Here is a 22,297-nt window from a genome sequence, read left to right as displayed (position 1 = left end):
AGCAGAGGTTGTTGTCTGTCCCCGCAGTGGGCGGACGAGAAGCAGAACTCTTCCAGGGAAGTGACCTGGGACGCCTAGGATGACCGCCCCTCAGCCGATCCTGCAGCCAAACAGAGGTCTCCTGCCTGGCTCACCAAATTGATAACACGGGTTGACTCCACAACTCGTTAAAGTTGTAAAGTAGGAATGCTTTATTCAGTGCTGAGGTGCATGGGGATAGTGCCTCCAAAGTATGCACACCCAGGGTCGTTTTTCCCTCTACATTTATTCTCTTAAAGTATACATATGCATCAGATTACTCGATACACCTATACATATTTCGTATCTATCCCCGCTGTGTATTATAGTGAGCTAGAAGGTCCTTCACGCCTGTGCAGTGACCCCCTCTGGTCATGGGCAGGTGTCTCAAGACGAAGTAAGTAAGTCTTCCTCCTGTGAGTAGGGGGTCTTCAAGATGACGTAAATGAGTCTTCCTCCTTAAACTTTTCACCTTTTAATCTTCATGCATGGACTTAGGGTTTGGTTGGTATTCCAGCCATAAGCCATCTGCTTCTCCCCCTTATCAATAGACTCAGGCGTCTGCTTTTCCTTATCAATAGTTGTTTATCAGTAGAACCAGGCCTCTGCTCTTCTGCTTATCAGTAGTTAGTGCCTTTGTTCTGCTTAGTCTGCATGATAGATATTTACAGCAGACAATACTTTTGTTTAAGCAAGCAAATTCCTCTAACGCCCTTGTACATTCCCCCTGTACAACCCCTCTGTACTACCTTGCTGTCCATTAGTTGGACCCCCCTGTACACTGGTCAACACTCTGCATCAATTCCAGAACAAGTTTTATTTCGTGGCTGTGGTTCCATGATTTTAGCTGGTGGCAGGGCATGGCTGGAGCCACCGATGAAGTCAGAGCAGACTCTCCCCACACAGGGCAGGTGTTATCTTTTCTTAAACACAGACTTTGTTAGCACCGTGCTCATTCCCTGTTAAGCTGACACCACTGATACTGGATGCAGCAACGAGGATGGTACTCCTGCAAAGGAAGTATTTTTACATGTTTGCTGACAAATTTATCTTGCAAACTACGTTTTGAAGACAGAATTCTGAATCCATGGGTACGTAGCTCTTCTTCTACCTGAATGTCTTAAGCTTAATAATCCTCGCTGTGACACATTCTTTGGAGGTAGTGTATGATCTCTATTTCCCAAGCCCGTGTACATGATTTGCGTGGATATGGGGTAGTTGTGCAAATACACGTTTCTGTACTATCAAGCCGATAACTGTGGGATCTGCCAGAGGTTCCTCTGCCCTGCGATGCATGTTTAACACTTGAATTTCTCAGACTTTTCTAGGCCCTGGCCAGGATTTAGAGACTACACTGCAATGATTCTATCACCTGAAAGGAGGTTTTGAGGTGGGGGTCTGCCTGCTTTCCAAAATACGAAGTGATAGCACAAGAGGAAAGGACCTCAAGCTGCAGCAGGTGAAGTTTAGACTGAATATTAGGAATTTTTTTTTTCCAGAAGAGAGTTGTCAAGCACCGGAACAGGCTGCCCAGGGCAGTGGTGGAGTCACCATCCCTGGAGGTGTTTAGAAGATGTGCAGATGTGGCACTCTGGGACACGGTTTAGTGGTGGATTTGACAGCGTAGGGTAAACGGCTGGACTCAATAATCTTAAAAGGTCTTTTCCAGCCTAAATGATTCCACATTTCTAACCAGAGCATGTACAAGACGATGCTTTGGCCACCTTACATCGTCCCTTCATTTTCATGTACACATGGCGGGCAGCATCCCTACACCGAGGGCTGGCCCTCTGCTCTCCTGTGCTGAGTCCCCTCTCTGCCACAGCCACGTTTGTCTGCTGCCCTGACCCTTGGTGAACCTCCCCCGCATGGTTCTGCTGGGTTTGAAACAGCTCTGGGGCTTGAATCGTGAACTACACTTTGTGTATATCCTTCTATGAGCTTGCTGGGGTGCTGTTTTGTGGTATGGCCACTCACTTTCAGAAGGATGATCCTGAGGATTATTTAGCGTCAATTTTTCTGTGCCCCGGCTTGACTGTGTGCTAACCTGGGGCAACCTTGCTTCAGGTTGCTGTGTGTTGAAACCTGGCTGAATTCATTGGGGTGACGGGCAGATGTGACTGTGCTTGCTTAAATAACTTCTTGATACCAGTCTTCTTATACTGAAAGGTGGCCCCCAGCAGGACTGACGCTGACACAGGTAATGCTGCTTGTATGCCGCTTCAAAAGTCCTGTTGCTTTTATATATTCCTGCAAATGTAGGTGTGCAATGGGGTCAGTTTCATGTCAGCTACAGGAGTTGATTTGAGCAACAGAGTCTTTTCATTTATGTGTGTATATGTGTATATATATATATATGTATATATATTTGTGTGTATATAAGGTCAGATCTGGCTGGCACAAACCCTTTGGGAAGAAGCAACGAAAATGGAGGAATTCAGGGAAAAGAAAAAACTTCATTGGAAGACGGTCAGGGTGTTGATCCATCATCTTTCTTGGTGATGGATCCTGGCTCCTGGGTCGTCTCTCCCAACATGCCCCAGCCCCCTGCATGCTCCCAGTGCCTGCCGCTGCTGGGAAGTCCTGAGCTCCTTCCTATGTGTTGAAACCCTGCTGCTGAACCTCTGACTTCCTTCTTCTGACTGCCACATCTTCTCCTTTGGGTGTCTTTTTATAGAATCATAGAATAGTTAGGGTTGGAAAGGACCTCAAAATCATGTAGTTCCAACCCCCCTGCCATGGGCAGGGACACCTCACACTAAACCATCCCACACAAGGCCTCATCCAACCTGGCCTTGAACACCGCCAGGGATGGAGCACTCACAACCCCCCTGGGCAACCGATTCCAGTGCCTCACCACCCTAACAGGAAAGAATTTCCTCCTTATATCCAACCTAAACTTCCCCTTTTTAAGTTTTAACCCGTTACCCCTTGTCCTGTCACTACAATCCCTGACAAAGAGTCCCTCCCCAGCATCCCTATAGGCCCCCTTTCAGGTACTGGATGTCTATTGCTGGGGCTCAGCTCCAGAGACACCAGCCTCAGCCAGCAGTGTTCTTAAAGCATGTATACATGTATCTCATATGTAGTGTTGCGTGATGTCCATAGGGTTTGCTAAAATCGGCAAGCCTTTTAACCTCTTCTGGCTTCAGTTTCCTTTATCTGGAAAATGACAGAAAACTGCAGCAACTTCGGACACAGCAGAAGTGAGTTGGCTTCCCAATTTTCCTAGTTTCTATGGAGATGATACAGTGCTATATATTGGTGGATTTCGTTTGTAGAGTTCCTTTGCTTAGACAGGTGGAGGCTTACCTAGAAGTATAAAAGGTGGGTTTTGTGAAGATGCTTTAGGTGGACATAGGTCCTTAGGGCTATCTTAATTTAGCCTGTGCCTCTTCCTTTCCTAAGCCACACAGTACATCCTAGAGCTTCGATGGTCAGTGATGTGTTGAGTCTGGCTCTGTTGTCTTCACAGCTAGAGCTGATAATGGAGGCGATTCACAAAACTAGGAATCTGAAGTACAAGAAGACCATAGAGGTAAAGCAAACATGCTGCTCTTTCTTGCTATATGGTTTAACACTGCTAACACACACACAGAGTGCTGGCTCCGTCTTAAATATGAGGCTTTTCCTTTGCTGCAGCTCAAGCAGACACTACATCAAGAGCTGTAGCAGAGGAAGACCGTCACATTAAAGTCTGCATAGTGGGCTCTGGAAAACTGAAGAGTACACCAGGGACATTGCTGGTAGCAGCCTTGCACGGTTGGATAAGAGTGATTTAGAGGAGCGCGGCAAACAGAGCGGGACGAGGCAGTTTGCGCGGCAGTTCGCACGGGCAGGCGAGCGGGATGGTGAGCACCCGTCGTATGGGTCGGGCCTGCGCTGGGAGCTCTGCTCTGGCTGCCCTGGTGGTGGCCACCTTAGGCACCCAGACAGAGCCGATGAGAGGGGAGGCTGCAGCGCAGAGCTCGGAGTGTAGAGGGTGCCTGCGCTGGTCTTTTGAGGGAAAGGAGAACGACGGGCAGGGCTGTGCTCGGTGCTCCCTGATGGAGGCTCTCCTGCAGCAGGGGCTGAGCTGCGGAATGCTATTAGCGGGCTTCAAGATGTCAGGGTAGCTGAGAGGAAGCGGGGCTGCTTGCTCCAGCCCCATACTGTGCGGGGGCCTCAAGCTTCCCCTCCAACTCATGAAGAAAAGAAGGAGGCCACCAACCCAGAAAATTGGGAATTGGTGACAAAGAAAAATAAGAAAAGAAGGAGGAAAAAGACAATTAAAAGCAAGGAGCTTCCTCCTAAATCTGTTGTCCCCACGCAGAACCACTTTGCTGTCCTGCAGGAGACTAATAAGGAAACAAACTTGCACCACAAACAGCCGGATTATGCATGGGTTAAGATCTCTACTGGCGCCACAAAGAAAAAGCAGCGGGTCTTAGTAATAGGGGACTCTACTTTGAAAGGGACGGAAGCACTCGTCTGTCGGCCTGACCCCGTCTCGAGGGAGGTGTGCTGCCTACCATGGGCATGGATCAGGGATGTTACAGAGAGGCTACCTGCTCTGGTAAGTTCCACGGACTATTACCCGCTCCTGGTGATCCATGTGGGTGCTAGGGATATAGGTAGTAGTAGACTGGGGACCATAAAGAAAGACTACAGAGCCCTAGGAGAGGTGGTTAGGGGCTCCGGTGCTCAGATAGTCATTTCGTCAATTCTCCAGGACACAGGGGAGGACCAAGAAAAAGCTAGGAGGATTGGCCAGGTCAATAGATGGTTAAAAGGGTGGTGTCATAGTCAGGGGTTTGGGTGTCTTGAACATAAGACTGAAGTTAGTAGGCCAGATCTACTGGGGGCTGGTGGAGCTGCTCTGGTAAAGAAGGGGAAGAGCAGTTTTGGTAGGAGGCTAGCCAGACTGGTCAAGGAGGCTTTAAACTAGATGTGTTGGGGGAGGGGGGCATCATTCCATCCCAACACCCAGTCAGTTGCCAGCACCTATAATAAATGCTCGGAACAATGTAGAGATATTCCAGCTGCTCCAGCCAACAAGCCAGCTTCAATTGGAGCTCGTCTCAGATGCCTCTATACAAACGCCCGTAGCATGGGGAACAAACAAGAGGAATTAGAGATGTGTGCACATCTACGGGGGTATGATATAATAGGCATCACAGAAACATGGTGGGATGGCTCCTATGACTGGAGTGTTGGAATGGAAGGTTACAGGCTCTTTAGAAAGGACAGGCCCGGCAAGAGGGGAGGGGGAGTTGCCCTTTATGTTAGGGATAGGCTGGAGAGTATGGAACTCTGTCTGGGGACAGGTGGGCAGTTTACAGAGAGTTTGTAGGTCAGGGTTAAAGGGAAAACAGCAGTGGGAGACATTACTGTGGGGATCTGTTACAGGCCGCCTGATCAAGGAGAACCTGTGGATGAAGCACTCTACAGACAGATAGGAAAAGCCTTACGCTCGCAGGCCCTTGTTCTCATGGGGGATTTCAACCACCCTGACATCTGTTGGAACGATGGCACTGCACGACACAAGCAATCCAGGAGGTTCCTCGATTGTGTGGAAGACAACTTCCTTCTGCAAGTAATAGAGGAGCCGACAAGGAGAGGTGGCATGCTTGACCTTGTGCTCACCAGCAGGGAAGGGCTTGCTGAGAATGTGGTCCTCCAGGGCAGCCTTGGATGCAGCGATCATGAGATGGTCGAATTTGAGATCCCCAGGACAGTGAGAAGAGCGTGTAGCAAGCTCACTGCCCTGGACTTTAAAAGAGCAGACTTTGGCCTCTTCAGGAGCCTGCTTAGTAAGGTTCCATGGGATATAGCCCTGGAGGGCAGGGGGGCCCAAGACTGTTGGTTTATATTCAAGGATCACCTGCTGCAAGCTCAGGAGTGCTGCATCCCAACTAGAAGGAAGTGCAGCAGGAGGGCCAGGAGACCTCCTTGGATGGATAAGGAGCTGCTGAAAAAAATTCAAAGGAAAAGAGGCTTATATAAAATGGAAGCAAGGACAGGTGGCCTGGGTAGAGTACAGGGATGTTGTCTGGGAAGCTAGGGACCAGGTTAGGAAGGCTAAGGCCCAGTTAGAATTAAACATAGCCAGGGATGTTAAGGATAATAGGAAGGGATTCTACAGGTACGTAGCAAACAAAAAACAGACTAGGGACAAAATAGGCCCCCTGAGGAAGCTTTTGGGAGAACTGGCTACACAGGATTTGGAGAAGGCTGAGGTTCTGAATGACTTCTTCGCCTCGGTCTTCACTGGCAAAGGCTCTGACTGCACCACCCAGTTCTTTGAAAGTAGATGCAGGGGCTGTGAGAATGAAGACCTTGGGCCCACTGTAGGAGAGGATTTGGTTCGAGACCATCTTCAAAATCTGAACGCACACAAGTCCGTGGGACCTGATGGAATCCATCCGTGGGTCCTGAAGGAGCTGGTGAATGAAGTTGCTAAGCCACTGGCCATCATATTTGAAAAATCATGGCAGTCAGGTGAAGTTCCCGATGACTGGAAAAAGGGAAATATAACCCCCATTTTCAAGAAGGGGAAAATGGAAGACCCGGGGAATTACAGACCAGTCAGTCTCACCTCTGACCGCACACAAAGAGTTGTGGTCAATGGCTCGATGTCCGGCTGGAGACCGGTAACGAGTGGTGTCCCTCAGGGATCGGTGTTGGGACCGGTCTTGTTTAACATCTTTGTCGCTGACATAGACAGTGGGATTGAGTGTGCCCTCAGCAAGTTTGGCGATGACACCAAGCTGTGTGGTCCGGTTGATACGCTGGAGGGAAGGGATGCCATCCAGAGGGACCTTGACACGCTTGTGAGGTGGGCTGATGCCAACCTTATGAAGTTCAACCACGACAAGTGCAGGGTCCTACACCTGGGTCAGAGCAATCCCAGGCACGGCTACAGACTGGGCAAGGAAGAGATTCAGAGCGGCCCTGCAGAGAAGGACTTGGGGGTGCTGGTCGATGAGAAAATGAACATGAGCCGGCAGTGTGCGCTCGCAGCCCAGAAAGCCAACCGTATCCTGGGCTGCATCAAAAGGAGTGTGACCAGCAGGTCGAAGGAGGTGATCCTGCCCCTATACTCTGCTCTTATGAGACCTCACCTGGAGTTTTGTGTGCAGTCCTGGTGTCCTCAACATAAAAGGGATATGGAACTGCTGGGATAAGTCCAGAGGAGGGCCACGAGGATGATCAGTGTACTGGAGCACCTCCCGTATGAAGACAGGCTGAGGAAGTTGGGGCTGTTCAGCCTGGAGAAGAGAAGGCTGCGTGGAGACCTCATAGCAGCCTTCCAGTACCTCAAGGGGGCCTATAGGGATGCTGGGGAGGGACTCTTTGTCAGGGACTGTAGTGACAGGACAAGGAGTAACAGGTTAAAACTTAAACAGGGGAAGTTTAGATTGGATATAAGGAGGAAATTCTTTCCTATTAGGGTGGTGAGACACTGGAATTGGTTGCCCAGGGAGGTTGTGAGTGCTCCATCCCTGGCGGTGTTCAAGGCCAGGTTGGATGTAGCCTTGTGTTGGATGGTTTAGTGAGAGGTGTCCCTATCCATGGCAGGGGGTTTGGAACGGGATGATCTTGAGGTCCTTAACAACCCTAACCATTCTATGATTCTATGATTCTATGATACTAGATGTCAAGAACTTGATTGCTATGAGGTTTTCATGCCAAATGAAGAGCAGCTTGTCTTGTGAGGTCAGTTTTGGTCAAGCAGTAGGGCACTGGGGGCCTTGTGTGCTGTCCCCTGTTCTGCGGGCAGCCTTTGGCCACCTCTTCACTTGGAGGCTGTGTTTTCCTCCAGAGCTACGTACATGAGCTTTAATAGCAACTCATTGCTTGCTAACACGGTCCTGCCCTGTTTGTTGGCTCTCCTAGGCCAAGCACCTTCATGAGCAGTGCTGCAAGGATAAGGATGAGGCGGAACACAACAAGCTGTTGTGCCCCCCAACACAAACATGGTTACAGAGAAGCAGCAGGAGACGGTATAGAGAGGTGGGTGGCCGTGGGACAGGAAGGGTGTATGTTCTTGGAGCTCTCCTGCCCCATAACTCTTCTCCCAGCTCTGGGTTTTGGGGGTGAGATGGAAGGGCTGGCAATGTTCTCTAGCTGGGCTTCAATACCGTTGGTGATGCACGTTTGCTCTGCTGTAGCTTTCTTCTCTCTCCCAGTTTTGGCAGCTGTTCCTCAGTCTGGCTCAGATGAAATCATCACCAGAAGACTCTGGTGAGTGTGGAAATGCAGGCTTTGGAGGGGAGTGTTTCCTGGGGCAGGAGGTGTGAAGCCGTGACATGGCCCTTGAGTGAGCTCCAGCTCCTGGGTCAGGTCAGCCTCCTCAGAAACTCATGCTCAACATACCGGAGGCGGAGCTCACTCAAGAGCCATGCCATGGCTTCATAGCCTATTTCCAGTTTCTTGCCGTTTCTCTGGTGCATGACCCTCCACCTTGCTGCACAGCTCTGCATTTCCTTGCAGTGCACATCCATAGCTGAGCTCACACATTACTGCTGCTTTCTCCCTGATGTCCCTGCCAATTTGCATTTCGTGTACTGCCTTCTAGCAAAGGGTCTTTTTAATCAATGTTAATCAGATGAGAGTGTGATTTCTCTCACAGGCAGGAGTTACCAGCAGAGCGTTACCACACCGGAGAAGATCCGGGAAGAATGGCAAAGAGCACGTCAAAGGTTGTGAGGTAAAATTCCCCAAACACCTTCACGTTGCAGTGTGGTCCTCTGGATGTCCACTCCTCACTGCAGGGGTCCGGGATGGCACAGATCTGCCTTCTCTCTGTTGCCCTGGCAGTGAAGCTGCAGGACGTGTTGCAGCTAGCCCTGTGTGTGTCTTCGTCTTGCCTTCTGCGTTTAAGGTCCCACCATTTCATGGTTTTCACTCTTCTGTATTTATTTTTCCTTCCACTACCTTTTCAAAGTAACAGAATCAAAGCAGTGACCTTTTTGACCATTAACCTGTTTGCACGTTTGTTGTGGCCATTATCCTGAACAGCCGTCGTCACTTGCAGGTACTCAGTGACTTAAGGCCAGTGTGTCCTACAGCCATGACACCACCTAGCAGACTCTGAAACTCTGAAGGACTTTAAATGAGTTTGCAGCAGAAGGTGTTGACACACTGGGAATGCAAGCTGGGTGAAGACATCTCCATGGGAACCCAGTGTGCCAGCAGCCCTTCACCATGTATCTCACGTGGTAGCATGGGAACCCCTCTGAGCAGATATATCAGTCTAAAGCAGACTGTCTCATAGCAAAATGGTCTAGCCAGGACTTCCAGCAAGTGCTAGGGAAGTCCAGAGCAGATGGCAAGAGGACCATGATGCTGCTCTGCTGCTGACCTGTGTCTTGCAGCTGTCTGCGATGTGTAACCAAGGGTTGAAGGAGGTGATCTGGCTCCTGTACTCTGTTCTCGTGAGACCTCACTTGGAGTATTGTGTACAGTTCTGGTGTCCTCAACATAAAAAGGACATGGAGCTGTTAGGGCAAGTCCAGAGGAGGGCCATGAGGATGACAAGGGGGCTGGAGCACCTCGCATATAAAGGCAGGCTGAGAGAGTTGTGGCTGTTTATCCTGGAGAGGAGAATGCTGTGTGGAGACCTCCTACCAGATTCCAGTGCCTGAAAGGGGCCCACAAGGATGCTGGGGAGGAACTCTTCATTAGGGACTGTAGTGATAGGACAAGGGGTAATGACTTCAAACATAAACAGGGGAAGTTCAGGTTAAATATAAGGAAGAAGTTCTTTACTGTGAAGGTGGTGAGGCCTGGAATGGGTTGCCCAAGGAAGTTGTGAATGCTCCATCCCTGGCAGTGTTCCAAGCCAGGCTGGACACAGTCTAGGGTGGCATGGTTTATTGCGAGGTGTCCCTGCCCATGGCAGGGGGTTGGAACTAGATGAACTTAAGGTCCTTTCCAACCTTAACTATTCTATGATTCTGTGATACTATGGACAGGAAGTGCGATGTTTGAGGTTTTAGCCCATGTCTGCTGCAAGCTTGCCAACTGCAAGTGGTAACAAGTGCATATGAACATGTGGGAGGAAAAGCTGTCTTTCAGGCTCATGAAACTGAGCTGTACCAGACAGCACGTTTCAAAAGACTTGGGCTTAAAACTGCTTGGAAAAGGGATGGACAAGAAAGAGAGGGAACACAAACGAGTCAAGACACTTTGCTTTCATAGATCCCCAAAGCTTTTTTATTGCACCATAGTTGTGGGAGAGAAGTCAGCTGAGATTGCAGGACCACGGGGTACCTACGGAACATGGAGTGCCCTCAGGAAAGCAGTCTCCTCAGAGGCAGTGGTGTGCTGAGTGACCCCTTCCACGTTGGTCCTGCTGACCCTCCTGAACTTAACGATCATCTTTGAAGTACCCAGGTGTGTAAAGGGATGACTTCTTCTCTGGACGAGTTGTTTTCAAACCTAATCGGTTCTATGATTCTATGACTCATGGTTACCCTCTTTCCTGCAGAAGAACAACATCCCCTGCTCCTTGCTGTGGACAGGAATCTTTGTAGTGGGATGAGAAGAGATCAGAATAGAGGAGATTTGCTCTCTTCTCACAGAAGTTAGGGCTCTTTTGTCTGTGTTGATTCAGTTGAGACCCAGGAGTGTGAGTGGATCAACTATTTCCGCAGTGCCCTCTGGCTTCATGTCAGTCCCCCATGACATGCCTTGGTATCAGGTCTCCGTAAAGCCCAGGCTGGCCTAACCTCTGGCCTTCCCACCAGATCTGGCAGCGCAGTTGGGGAGCACAGAGCCATGCAGATCTTCGGCTCTGTCTTTTCTACTGTGCAGGAGGGCTTCTCTACCCACCCCGACCAGTGTGCCAGAATTACTTGCTTTATGGGGCTTCTGGTTCCACAGAAGAGCTCTGTTTTTGCTCTTCCCCATCAGATCATGAGCTTTCCCTCTCTAAAGGGAATGGTTTAGCTGACAGCGATGCCCGGTCCCCCCTGAAAGATGCTGGGAAGCTGGACTCTGACTTTGGAGACAAGGTTTCACTAAGGAGAAGTTCTGGTCAAAGCCCTGTATGTAGGCATTTCTGGAGCTTAAGGATGTCCAAGCTTGGGATCCCACCAGTCTCTGCAGTTTGATGGAACTTGGTAAAATGCTTTGGTTGTTAGGCAAATCATAGAATCATAGAATCAAGACATCTCTTTCAGCCTCACCCACCATTGCCTCCCATCCCTTTAACACAGGTGGCCAGTGTTTCTGTCCTGTGTAGAGACTTGTAATGAGCACTTCTCATAAGCAGACCTAATTTTTTTGTGTTTTCTCTTTCAGGTGAGCCTGGTTATGCCAGAGTTGACGGCTACATCTCTAGATGCTCTTGATCCTGTTTGTAGGTTCTCCAGGCAGAAGACACTGTGGGTCTGGCCAGTTTGGTGGTGCTTCCAGTTTCTCCCAGCTGTGAGAGAAACAGTGTTGTGTTGCATAATTGGGGATGGGGCTTTACAATATTAATACTTTCCAATTTTAGAGCTTTAAGATCAATAGTAAGGCATTTCAAGAATGAGAGTTTTCAATACTAGGTATGGGATTAAGTTCCTAAGGCAACGAAAGAAAGGGTTTGAGATATACTTACTCAAAATGACACGCTCTGTGGTTCAAGACAGTGTCATTTCTAGATGAAAGACACACTCTGTGGTTAAAAAGAATACTATCTACGTACAACCTATGAAACTAAACCAGTGCAGGTTGGTTAAACAGTAAGTTGCGGTAAATATTTATACCCAGAGTATTGTCTCCAACCATACTGGGAATCACCTTGTCCTGGGTGGAGTGATGTTTGGTTTACAACTGGCTTGCACGGGTGGATCTCAACCAGTGCTTAGGGAAAATCTCTAAAAAGTAAAATTAAGATGTTTAAAGGTCACATAGAATCTGACTGTGGTGGGTTAGAGTGTGGTCCCGTAGCACTTACTATTGCAAGTGCTGGAGGGTAAATAAGCCAAGTTCATGGCGTGGGGGCAGATGTGACAAGACGAGATTCAATTGCTAGATTTAGAAGAGTGGCTTGGGAGCCAAAGAGGAATGAATGTGGCCAGCCTGGGGACACTACCATTCCTCCATCGGTGTGGACATGGACTCCACCTCATAATCCTAAAGTAGTAAATGTAATTGCAATTAAACATTTGAAGTAGATGTTTGAAAGAGAAACTGGATATAGAAATACAAATGCCTGGGTAGAATGGGTCAAATATACAGTGAAAATAGAATAGTTTTAGATATATTAGCTGAAAAAGGAGGAGTATGCATAATGCTAGGGAATACGTGTTGCACATTTATTCCAAATAATACAACACCAAATGGAGCCATAAGCAAAGCCTTACAAGGCCTCACTACCTTGGCAGAAGAATGGGCTGAAAATACAAGAACAGATACTTCCTTAACAGGATGGTTAGAATCCTGGTTTGGAAAACGGAGAGGAATGGTGGTATCAGTTTTTACTTCTGTAATTGTAGCAGCATGTGTATTAATAGCTATAAGGTGCTACCTAATTCCATATATAGGAAGACATGTACAACTTCTTGAAACAACTCTGTTAAAACAAATGCTCATGGGAACGCCACCCTACTCTGATAAATGCTTTAGATTAAAACAAAAATAATAAAAAAGTGAAGATGATTGGGACGACTTATCTTTAGACCAAAACTGTGAAATTATTTTATCCAGACTGGAAGCGACATATGAGGCATTTCTTTATGGAAAGTGTGAAATCCAAAACCGGTATAAATAAGAGGAAGGGGGAATTGTGAGAGAAACAGTGTTGTTTTCACATAACTGGAGATTGGGCTTTGCAATATTAAGGCTTTCCAATATTAGAGCTTTAAGATCAATATGAAGGCTTTGCAATATTGAGAGTTTTCAATACTGGGGCTGGGGCTAAGTTACTAAGGGAATGAAAGAAAGGGTTTGAGATATAGTAATTCAAAAAGACACACTCTGTGGTTAAAGCCAGTGTCACCTCTTGATGAAAGATTCACTGCGAGGTTAAAAAGAATACTCTCTATGCACAAACTAAGCAGGTGCAGGCTGGTTAAACAGTAAGTTGGGGTACCACATGTCTCCCAAAGAGTTAGAGAATTGTACCGGAAAAGGATTATGTGGTTAATAATGATGTGGTTAATAAATAAGAGGAAGGGGCGTACAAAGTCGAGTAAGGGGAGGTATAAACAGAGGCGGGACAGTTAGCATATAGATTATAAGCACTGAATAGGCTGTAAGCCTTGGAGTACCCAAGCAATGGGGAATCAAGGGAGGGAACTTGTGGATGGGATAGGAAATCATAGTTCTGCTTTTGCTGTGTGTGCCTACTTGCTAGGACACCTGTTTTTGCAGAAACATGAATAAAGAGCTGCTTCACTGTTGTGTCTACCCTGAGCTTAAGTTTTTACCTAGAGACCGTTTCTCAGAGCAGCCACACAGAGCGGAAGTGCTCCGTTTCAGCAAAGTGTTTGAGGACTCAGATAATTATTTGCACATTCAGAAAGCGCCTATTACAAATCTTTGCCTTTGATCAGCAAACTGCTTGGACAGATATCCCATCTTCACAGTCGGGGCAAGAAAAGGAATCTAAGCGATGGACCCAGATGCAGGGGCCCTCTGTGTCAGAGGAAGTTTTTAATTTCAAGTTCTTCCAATGTGCAACCATCTGGAAGAGGCTGGAGATAACCAAGAAGCCGTACGTGCTGAGGGGAGTGCTGCACAATGTTTTGGGAAACTGGCTTATGGTTAGGGCAGACGTATCCCACTCAGATCTCAGATTAAGCTTCTCCCTGTTTCTAAAGTCCTTCTTTAATGGTGATTAAGCTTGTAATATAGGTTTCAGTTTGGCCATGTCTTTCAGGGAAGCTCTCTTAGAGGAGCACCAACAATATGCTACGTGTCTGGCTTAGCTGTAGATGTGCTCCAGGCTTAAGTGCTAATAGTGGAAGGTGATCTGCATCTTGCCTGGTGTAGCAGCCCACAGTGTAGCAACCCAATGACAGCCTGTGCTGCCACAAACCTGCAACCTGCAGTGTTGCTTAGAATTTGGAGAAGATGCTCAGCTCTTCAACCACCTCTCCCAGTGAGGGGCTTCCAGATTTTTGGTCTCTCTCATATATCCTCATGTGCAGCATTGCTTAAGTAGCTCCACAATGCCTTATGACACAGGGATGGAGGATAAAGGGACCAGCACACAGTTCAGCTGTTTAAACCTGGTGCCCCGTGACTAACTTTGGAGGAACGGGAGTTGCTGATGTATGATGTGCTTCAAGTTGAATCTGTGTGACTTCAGTGCATGTGTAAGCCAAACAGTCCCTGGGGCTTTTACTGTATTTCCTTGTCTGGAGAAGATGACAGTGAGCTTAAACATCTCTCCTGCTGCATCACAATGGACTGTGCAAAGTGCACATTGCAAGGAATCGGTTGTCCATTTTTGTTTCTGAAAGCCCAAGTGTACAGATATTCTGCTGAAGGACCCTGCTGTAGGTCTTAGTTCTCAAATACATCTTTTAAGATTAAGTTTGAGACTTGCGTGGTGGCTATCTTTCTTCTGAAAGATGTCATACTCACTTTTTTGTCTGGGATGGTACACCTTCAAAGTACCCTAGGATGTTCAGGTTCCTTCTCCTGTAAGGAAGCCTACAAGAGCATATCCTTGCTCAGCCTTTACTTCCTACGTGCTCAATACCACAACAGCTCTGGGACAGAACACACCAAGACTTTAGCCTCCCCCTGGGCCCCTAGACTCAGGCTGAGTTTCCTCACAGGCCTCTCTAGAGGGGTCTCTCCTCCTCCCAGACAAACACAGAAGTGAACGGCCTAAGAAGAGAACCTGATAACCAGCTGCACAGCTCCTGCTTTCCCCCCTAGTGAAAGAGAGGCCACAGCTTCTATAATAAGACAAAATGAGAAGAGGGATAGAGATAGCATGTAAACCTTATGTCCCTTCAGATGCTGGGCATGCTGCCTTCGGGCAGAGTTAGAGCTCTTCCTTTTTGGTCCTCTGAGCTAAAAATATAAAGCATCACAAGAAACCAGCATTATCCATGAAGGAAGTTCACGTGAGAACTTCTTGCTGCATTTCCAGATAGAGGCAGGGCCAGGCAGCTGGTGTAAGGGTCAGTATTAGGCAGGGGCTGCCCCTAAACCCCCTGTTACCATGAGATGGCCAAGCTCATCCTGCAGCCACAGGGTTTGGGCAGTGCAGACCAGCCCTGTGCCTGCTCAGGGGATCACCAGCTCCACAATGTGCAATGGGCTCCTGGTCAGGATCATCTCTGCTTTCACCCATGCACAATTTACCTTTCCCACACGTATTATAAATTACAGATGATATCGATAAGAAAGCCCAATGTACAAGGCCTACGAGAGTGGACATTACCTGTTTAAGATCATTAGGTTCTCAACTACAATGTCTTCTGCAAGAAGGCACTGAGCTCCGCAGGGTCCCATCCATGTGGGGACTGGTTAAAATCACTTCTGCTCCAGGGGGGCTTGGCCTCGGCTCGAGCGATGACTCCCTTGAGCGGCTGAGCACCTGGGCAGTGCTCAGAAGGGTCAGTGACACCTGGTCCCTCAGGCTGAGCCTGGAGCCCCACTGTGGCTGGAGATGCCTCAGGCACTGCAGGACAGGCTGCCCCACTCGCGTGGCACTTCCAGGTCCTGCTACGGCACAAGCAGAAAGAAGAGACCTCACATTCCCCATCCTCAGTAGTAGGAGCTTGGTTTTTCACCCTGCATTTCCTACAGGAGCAGCTTGCCCTCCCCACAAATCCTTATATAGAAACCTGGCCTTCTCCCAGACTCCTATGGAGAAGCATCCCACCCCACCCCACCCCCTTCCGCCCCTGGGGCATTACAGGACAGACTGTCCCCTCCACAGTTCCCTATAGGGGAAGCTGGCATCCTAATAGGCTCCCATAGAAGAGTTTTCCCTCCCTGCCAGTCCCTTTAGGGGAGCTTGGCCTCCTCCCAGGCTCCTATGGAGCAGCCTGCCCCTCCCTACCCCCCGAGGGGCATTATATGACAGCTCAGTCCCTCAACAGAACAGTAGAGGGGAACCTGGCCTCCTCCTAGGCTTCCATAGATGAGCCTTGCCTCCCTGCCAGTCCTTATAGGGGGGGCCTGGCCACTCCCTTACAGAGAAGTTTGGATTCTTCCCCGGTTCCCAGAGATGACGTTGGCCTCCCATCCGGTCCTCAGTGGGGGCAGCGAGCTCCCTCCCAGGCTCCTATAGAGGAGCGTGGCCTCCACACAGCACTTCATAAAGGATTCTGTTCCCCACAGGCCCTTGTAGGAGGGCCGATCCTCATCTCAAACACCTATCGAGGGGCCTGGCCTCCTCACAGGATCCTATGGAGCAGTCCGACCTCCCCCCACGCCCTTACTAAGGAGCCCAGCCTTCCCACATAGGAGCCCGCATCTGAGCCTACTGCAAGCCCGCTCCCCTCCTGACAGAAGACCTGCCTCACCCAGGCTGGGCGGCCATTTCCTCGCTCCCAGGTCTGCGTTCTGCGCTGAGTCCTTCCGTGCTTCACGCAGCCACCGCGCTGCTGACTGGAAGGGAGCCGCTGGGGGCGGTGTCAATCTCTCCCTGCTTCCGGCCGCAGTACCCGTGGCTGCGGCTCGGTGGTGACGCAGAGCATGGGCATATTGGAGGCCGTGAGGGCGCCCCGCAAGGCCCGTGCCAAGAACAGGCCCAAGGTGCGGGGGGGCAGCGGGGATGGGTTCCGGGTGAGGTTCCTGGGGTCCTCGCCCGGGCTGGCTGCGCCGCCTCCCGGTTGTGGTGGGTCCGGCGAGCTTAGAGCGCCGGGGAGGGGTCTGCAGGGTTGTTGCATGCCGCGGGGCGCTCATCAGCACTTTGTCTCATGGTCGGGGCTCTTCCTGAGTGGGTTTAAAGCGGCAGAGAGGCTGTCAGCTCCAGGCCGTGTTTGTGGCCGTGTTTGTTTGTCTGCTGCTGGAAGACATGTTCCATCTCTGGTAGTGTTCAAGCCCAGACTGGACAGGGCTTAGAGCACCCTGGTCTAGTGGAAGGTGTCCCTGCCCGGATTTCGGTAGTTTGTCAAATGATCTCAGCTGAAATATCTTGCCTCAGAGCCGGGTCAAATTGGAAGTGTTTCTCTTAATTGCCTAATCTCCTCCATATTGCACGCTGCACCCCAGAGAGGAACGGCAGTGAAGACCTGGCTGTCAAAGCCCTTTGAGAATAAACTGGTGAATTAATTGACCACTGTTCTGGAAAACAAGGGTCAGCTCTAAGTGTCAGCAATGGCTCTGATTCCAGAACAGGTTTTATTTCATGGCTGTGGTTCCATGAGTTTAGCTGGTGGCAGAGCATGGCTGGAGCCACCGATGAAGTCAGAGCAGACTCTCCCCACACAGGGCAGGTTTTATCTTTTCTGAAACACGGACTTTGTTAGCACCGTGCTCGTTCCCTCTTAAGCTGACACCACTGATACTGGATGCAGCAACGAGGATGGTACTCCTGCAAAGGAAGTGCTTTTACATGTTCGCTGACAAATTTATCTTGCAAACTACTGTTTGAAGACAGAATCCTGAACCCCTGGGTACATAGCTCTTCTTCTACCTGAATCTCTTAAGCTTAATAATCCTCGCTGTGGCACATTCTTCGGAGGTAGTGTATGATCTGTTTCCCAAGTCCATGTACATGATTTGGGTGGATGCGCGGTAGTTGTGCAAATACACGTTCCTGTACTATCAAGCCGATAACTGTGGGATCTGCCAGAGGTTCCTCTGCCCTGCGATGCATGTTTAACACTTGAATTTCTCAGACTTTTCTAGGCCCTGGCCAGGATTTAGTGACTATACTGCAGTGATTCTATCACCTGAAGGGAGGTTGTGAGGTGGGGGTCTGTCTGCTTTCCGAAAAACGAAGTAATAGGACAAGAGGAAAGGACCTCAAGCTGCAGCAGGTAAAGTTTAGACTGAGTATTAGGAACAATTTCTTCCCCAAGAGAGTTGTCAAGCACTGGAACAGGCTGCCCAGGGCAGTGGTGGAGTCACCATCCCTGGAGGTGTTTAGAAGATGTGCAGATGTGGCACTCTGGGACACGGTTTAGTGGTGGATTTGACAGCGTAGGGTAAACGGCTGGACTCAATAATCTTAAAGGTCTTTTCCAGCCTAAATGACTCCACAGTTCTAATCAGAGCATGTACAAGACGATGCTTTGGCCACCTGACATTGTCCCTTCATTTTCATGTACACATGGCGGGCAGCATCCCTACACCGAGGGCTGGCCCTCTGTTCTCCTCTGCTGAGTCCCCTCTCTGCCACAGCCACGTTTGTCTGCTGCCCTGACCCTTGGTGAACCTCCCCAGCATGGCTCTGCTGTCAAAGCAGCTGGCTATTCATAGCTGTGGGTTTGAAACAGCTCTGGGGCTTGAATCGTGAACTACACTTGGCCTATATCCCTCGATGAGCTTGCTGGGGTGTTGTTCTGCAGAAGGGCCACTCACTTTCAGCAGGATTTTCCTGAGGTCTTAGTATCAGTTTTTCTGTGCCCCAGCTTGCTGTGTGCTAACCTGGGGCAACTCTTTGCTTCAGGTTGCTGTGTGTTGAAACCTGGCTGAATTCATTGGGGTGAGGGGCAGATGTGACTGTGCTTGCTTGAATAACTTTTTCATACCAGTTTTCTTATACTGAAAGGTGGCCCCCAGCAGGACTGACGCTGACATAGGTAATGCTGCTTGGATGCTGCTTCAAAAGTCATGCTGCATTTATATGATCCTGCAAAGGTAGGTGTGCTATGGGGTCAGTTTGATGTCAGCTAGAGCAGTTGATTTGAACAACAGGGCCTTTTCATGTATGTGTGTATGTGTATATGTATATAGATATATATGTATGTATATTTGTTTATATCTCTCTATATATGAAACTTTCTTTTCTTTGCAGAGGTACAGTGTGGGACAAGGTCAGATCTAGCTGGCACAAGCCCTTTGGGAAGAAGCAATGAAAATGGAGGAATTCAGGGAAAAGAAAAATAGCATTGGAAGAAGGTCAGAGTGTTGATCCATCACCATCCTTGGCGATGAATCCTGGCTCCTGGCTCATGTCTCCCATCATGCCCCAGCCCCCTGCATGCTCCCAGTGCCTGCCGCTGCTGGGAAGTCTTGAGCTCCTTCCTATTTGTTGAAACCCTGCTGCTGAAGCTCTGACTTCCTTCTTCTAACTGCCACATCTTCTCCTTTGGGTGTCTTTTGTGGATGCCTATCGCAGGGGCTCAGCTCCAGAGACACCAGCCTCAGCCAGCAATGTTCTTAAAGCATGTATACCTGTATCTCATATGTATAGTGTTGCGTGATGTCCATAGGCTTTGCCAAAATTGGCAAGCCTTTTAACCTCTTCTGGCTTCAGATTCCTTTGTCTGGAAAATGAGAGCAAACTGCTACAAATTTGGACACAGCAGAAGGGAGTTCGCTTCCCAATTTCCCTAGCTTCTATGGAGATGATACAGTGCTATATATTGGTGGATTTCGTTTGTAGACTTCCTTTGCTTAGACAGGTGGAGGCTTAGCTAGAAGTATAAAAGGTGTGTTCTGTGAAGATGCTTTAGGTGAACATAGGTCCTTAAGGCTATCTGAGTTTGTACTGTGCCTCTTCCTTTCCTAAGTCACATAGTCCATTGTGGAGCTTTGATGGTCAGTGATGTGTTGACTCTGGCTTTGTTGTCTTCACAGATAGAGCTGGTAATGGAGGCGATTCACAAAACCAGGAATCTGCAGTGCTAGAAGACCGTGAAAGTAAAGCAGACAAGCTGCTCTTTCTTGCTATATGGTTTAACAGTGCTAACACACGCGCACAGTGCTGGCTCCGTCTTACGTATGAGGGTCTTCCTCTGCTGCAGTTCATGCAGACACTACATCAAGAGCTGCAGCAGAGGAAGACTGTCACTTTAAAGTCTCCATAATGGGCTCTGAAATACTGAAGAGTACACCAGGGACATTGCTGGTAGCAGCCTTGCACGGTTGGATAAGAGTGATTTAGATGTCAAGAACTCAATTGCTATGAGGTTTTCATGCCAAATGAAGAGCAGCTTGTCTTGTGAGGTCAGTTTTGGTCAAGCAGTAGGGCACTGGGGGCCTTGTGTGCTGTCCCCTGTTCTGCGGGCAGCCTTTGGCCACCTCTTCACTTGGAGGCTGTGTTTTCCTCCAGAGCTACGTACATGAGCTTTAATAGCAACTCATTGCTTGCTAACATGGTCCTGCCCTGGTTGTTGGCTCTCCTAGGCCAAGCACCTTCATGAGCAGTGCTGCAAGGATAAGGATGAGGCGGAACACAACAAGCTGTTGTGCCTCACAACGCAAACATGGTTACAGAGAAGCAGCAGGAGACGGTATAGAGAGTTGGATGGTCGTGGGACAGGAAGGGTATATGTTCTTGGAGCTCTCCTGCCCCATAACTCTTTTCCCAGCTCTGGGTTTGGGGGTGAGATGGAAGGGCTGGCAATGTTCTCTAGCTGGGCTTCAATACAGTTGGTGATGCACGTTTGCTCTGCTGTAGCTTTCTTCTCTCTCCCAGTTTTGGCAGCTGTTCCTCAGTCTGTCTCAGATGAAATCATCACCAGAAGACTCTGGTGAGTGTGGAAACGCAGGTTTTGGAGGCTAATGGGAGAGTTTCTTAGAGCAAGGGTTTTGAAGCCATGGCATGGCTCTTGAGTGAGCTCCAGCTCCTGGGTCAGGGCTGGCTCCCCTGAAACTCATGCTCCACATGCCAGAGGTGGAGCTCACTCAAGAGCCATGCCATGGATTCATAGCCTATTTCCTGTTTATCTGTGGCATGAACCATCACCTTGCTGCACAGCTCTGCATTTCCTTGCAGTGCACATCCATAGCTGAGCTCACACATTACTGCTGCTTTCTCCCTGACATCCCTGCCAATTCTCGCTTCATGTACTGCCTTCTAGCAAAGGATGTTTTTAGTCAATGTTAATCAGATGAGAGTGTGATTTCTCTCACAGGCAGGAGTTACCAGCAGAGCGTTACCACACTGGAGAAGATCCATGAAGAACGGCAAAGAGCACGTAAAAGCTTTTGAGGTAAAAGACCCCAAACACTATCTTGTGGCAGTGTGGTCCTCTGGATGTCCAGTTCTCATTGCATGGGTGTGGGATGGCACAGATCTGCCTTCTCTCTGTTGCCCTGGCAGTGAAGCAGGACGTGTTGCAGCTAGCCCTCTGTATGCCTGTAGGCGTGCCTTCTGTGTTTAATGTCCCACCACTTCAAGGTTTACACTCTTTTTGTTTTTATTTTTCCTTCCACTACCTTTTCAAAGTAACAGAATCAAAGCACTCACTTTTTTCCCCATTAACCTTCTTGCGCATTTGTTGTGGCCATTATCCTGAACAGCCGTGGTCACTTGTGGGTACTCAGTGACTTAAGGCCAGTGTGTCCTACAGCCACGACACCACCTAGCAGACTCTGAAACTCTGAAGGACTTTAAATGAGTTTGCAGCAGAAGGTGCTGACACACTGGGAATGCAAGCTGGGTGAAGACATCTCCATGGGAACCCAGTGTGCCAGCAGCCCTTCACCATGTATCTCACGTGGTAGCATGCAAACCCCTCTGAGCAGATGTATCAGTCTAAAGCAGACTGTCTCATAGCAAAATGGTCTAACCAGGACTTCCAGCAGGTGCTAGGGAAGTCCAGAGCAGATGGCAAGAGGACCATGATGATGCTCTGCTGCTGACCTGTGTCTTGCAACTGTCTGCGATGTGTAACCAAGGGTTGAAGGAGGTGATCCGGCTCCTGTACTCTGTTCTCGTGAGACCTCACTTGGAGTATTGCATAGAGTTCTTGTGTCCTCAACATAAACAGGATGTGGAGCTGTTAGGGCTAGTCCAGAGGAGGGCCATGAGGATGAAAAGGGGGCTGGAGCACCTCCCATATGAAGACAGGCTGAGAAAGTTGGAGCTGTTCAGCCTGGAGAGGAGAAGGCTGTGTGGAGACCTCCTATCAGATTCCAGTGCCTGAAAGGGGCCTACAAGGATGCTGGGGAGGGGACTCTTCATTAGGGACTGTAGTGATAGGACAAGGGGTAATTGCTTCAATCTTAAACTGAGGGAGTTTAGGTTAGATATAAGGAAGAAGTTCTCTACTGTGAAGGTGGTGAGGCACTGGAATGGGTTGTCCAGGGAAGCTGTTAATGCTCCATTCCTGGCAACTTTCAAGGCCAGGTTGGACACAGTCTTGGGTGGCAGTGTTTAGTGCGAGGTGTCCCTGCCCATGGCAAGGGGGTTGGAACTAGATGATCTTAAGGTCCTTTC

General features: G+C 49.0%; 1 protein-coding gene and 2 long non-coding RNA genes across 8 annotated transcripts; 2 read left to right on the top strand and 1 right to left on the bottom strand.

Moving 5' to 3' along the window:
- Positions 1-3,355: 3,355 nt before the first annotated feature.
- Positions 3,356-8,983, top strand: LOC136004569 (proline-serine-threonine phosphatase-interacting protein 2-like). 3 transcript variants are annotated; one of them, XM_065661150.1, is made up of 4 exons: positions 3,356-3,556; positions 7,897-8,013; positions 8,190-8,244; positions 8,633-8,983. In XM_065661150.1, the coding sequence occupies exons 1-4, from the start codon at positions 3,452-3,454 to the stop codon at positions 8,707-8,709; spliced, it is 354 nt and encodes a 117-aa protein (XP_065517222.1). In that variant the 5' UTR covers positions 3,356-3,451; the 3' UTR covers positions 8,710-8,983. The 3 variants fall into 3 exon arrangements, 2 of the variants coding, with proteins under 2 accessions (XP_065517222.1, XP_065517221.1); XM_065661149.1 differs by having other exon boundaries at positions 8,172-8,244; XR_010608537.1 differs by lacking the exon at positions 3,356-3,556 and adding an exon at positions 7,689-7,716.
- A 1,207-nt stretch (positions 8,984-10,190) lies between these two features.
- On the bottom strand, positions 10,191-16,851 carry LOC136005022 (uncharacterized). The gene is made up of 3 exons (XR_010608660.1): positions 16,485-16,851; positions 15,395-15,678; positions 10,191-11,431 (listed from the first exon to the last, which is right to left on the bottom strand). It is a non-coding gene; the product is annotated as an uncharacterized LOC136005022 (long non-coding RNA).
- Positions 16,206-21,712, top strand: LOC136005023 (uncharacterized). 4 transcript variants are annotated; one of them, XR_010608664.1, is made up of 5 exons: positions 16,206-16,716; positions 17,815-17,945; positions 18,680-18,768; positions 18,926-19,029; positions 20,995-21,712. It is a non-coding gene; the product is annotated as an uncharacterized LOC136005023 (long non-coding RNA). The 4 variants fall into 4 exon arrangements; XR_010608663.1 differs by having other exon boundaries at positions 17,805-17,945; XR_010608662.1 differs by lacking the exon at positions 17,815-17,945 and adding an exon at positions 19,711-19,773 and having other exon boundaries at positions 16,209-16,716; positions 20,991-21,712.
- The last annotated feature ends 585 nt before the right edge of the window (positions 21,713-22,297 follow it).

The sequence above is a fragment of the Lathamus discolor genome, chromosome Z, assembly GCF_037157495.1.
Source record: "Lathamus discolor isolate bLatDis1 chromosome Z, bLatDis1.hap1, whole genome shotgun sequence".
Classification (NCBI taxonomy): domain Eukaryota; kingdom Metazoa; phylum Chordata; class Aves; order Psittaciformes; family Psittacidae; genus Lathamus; species Lathamus discolor.
The sequence above is the reverse complement of the archived record's forward strand: the minus strand, read 5'-3'. Positions and strand labels throughout refer to the sequence as shown.

Coding starts and splice junctions, on each gene's coding strand:
- LOC136004569 (XM_065661149.1), top strand. CDS start 3,452: ATGGTCAGTGATGTGTTGAGTCTGGCTCTGTTGTCTTCACAGCTAGAG. Junction 8,014..8,171: donor GCAGGAGACGGTATAGAGAG/GTGGGTGGCCGT, acceptor GCTCTGCTGTAG/CTTTCTTCTCTCTCCCAGTT. Junction 8,245..8,632: donor ATCATCACCAGAAGACTCTG/GTGAGTGTGGAA, acceptor TTTCTCTCACAG/GCAGGAGTTACCAGCAGAGC.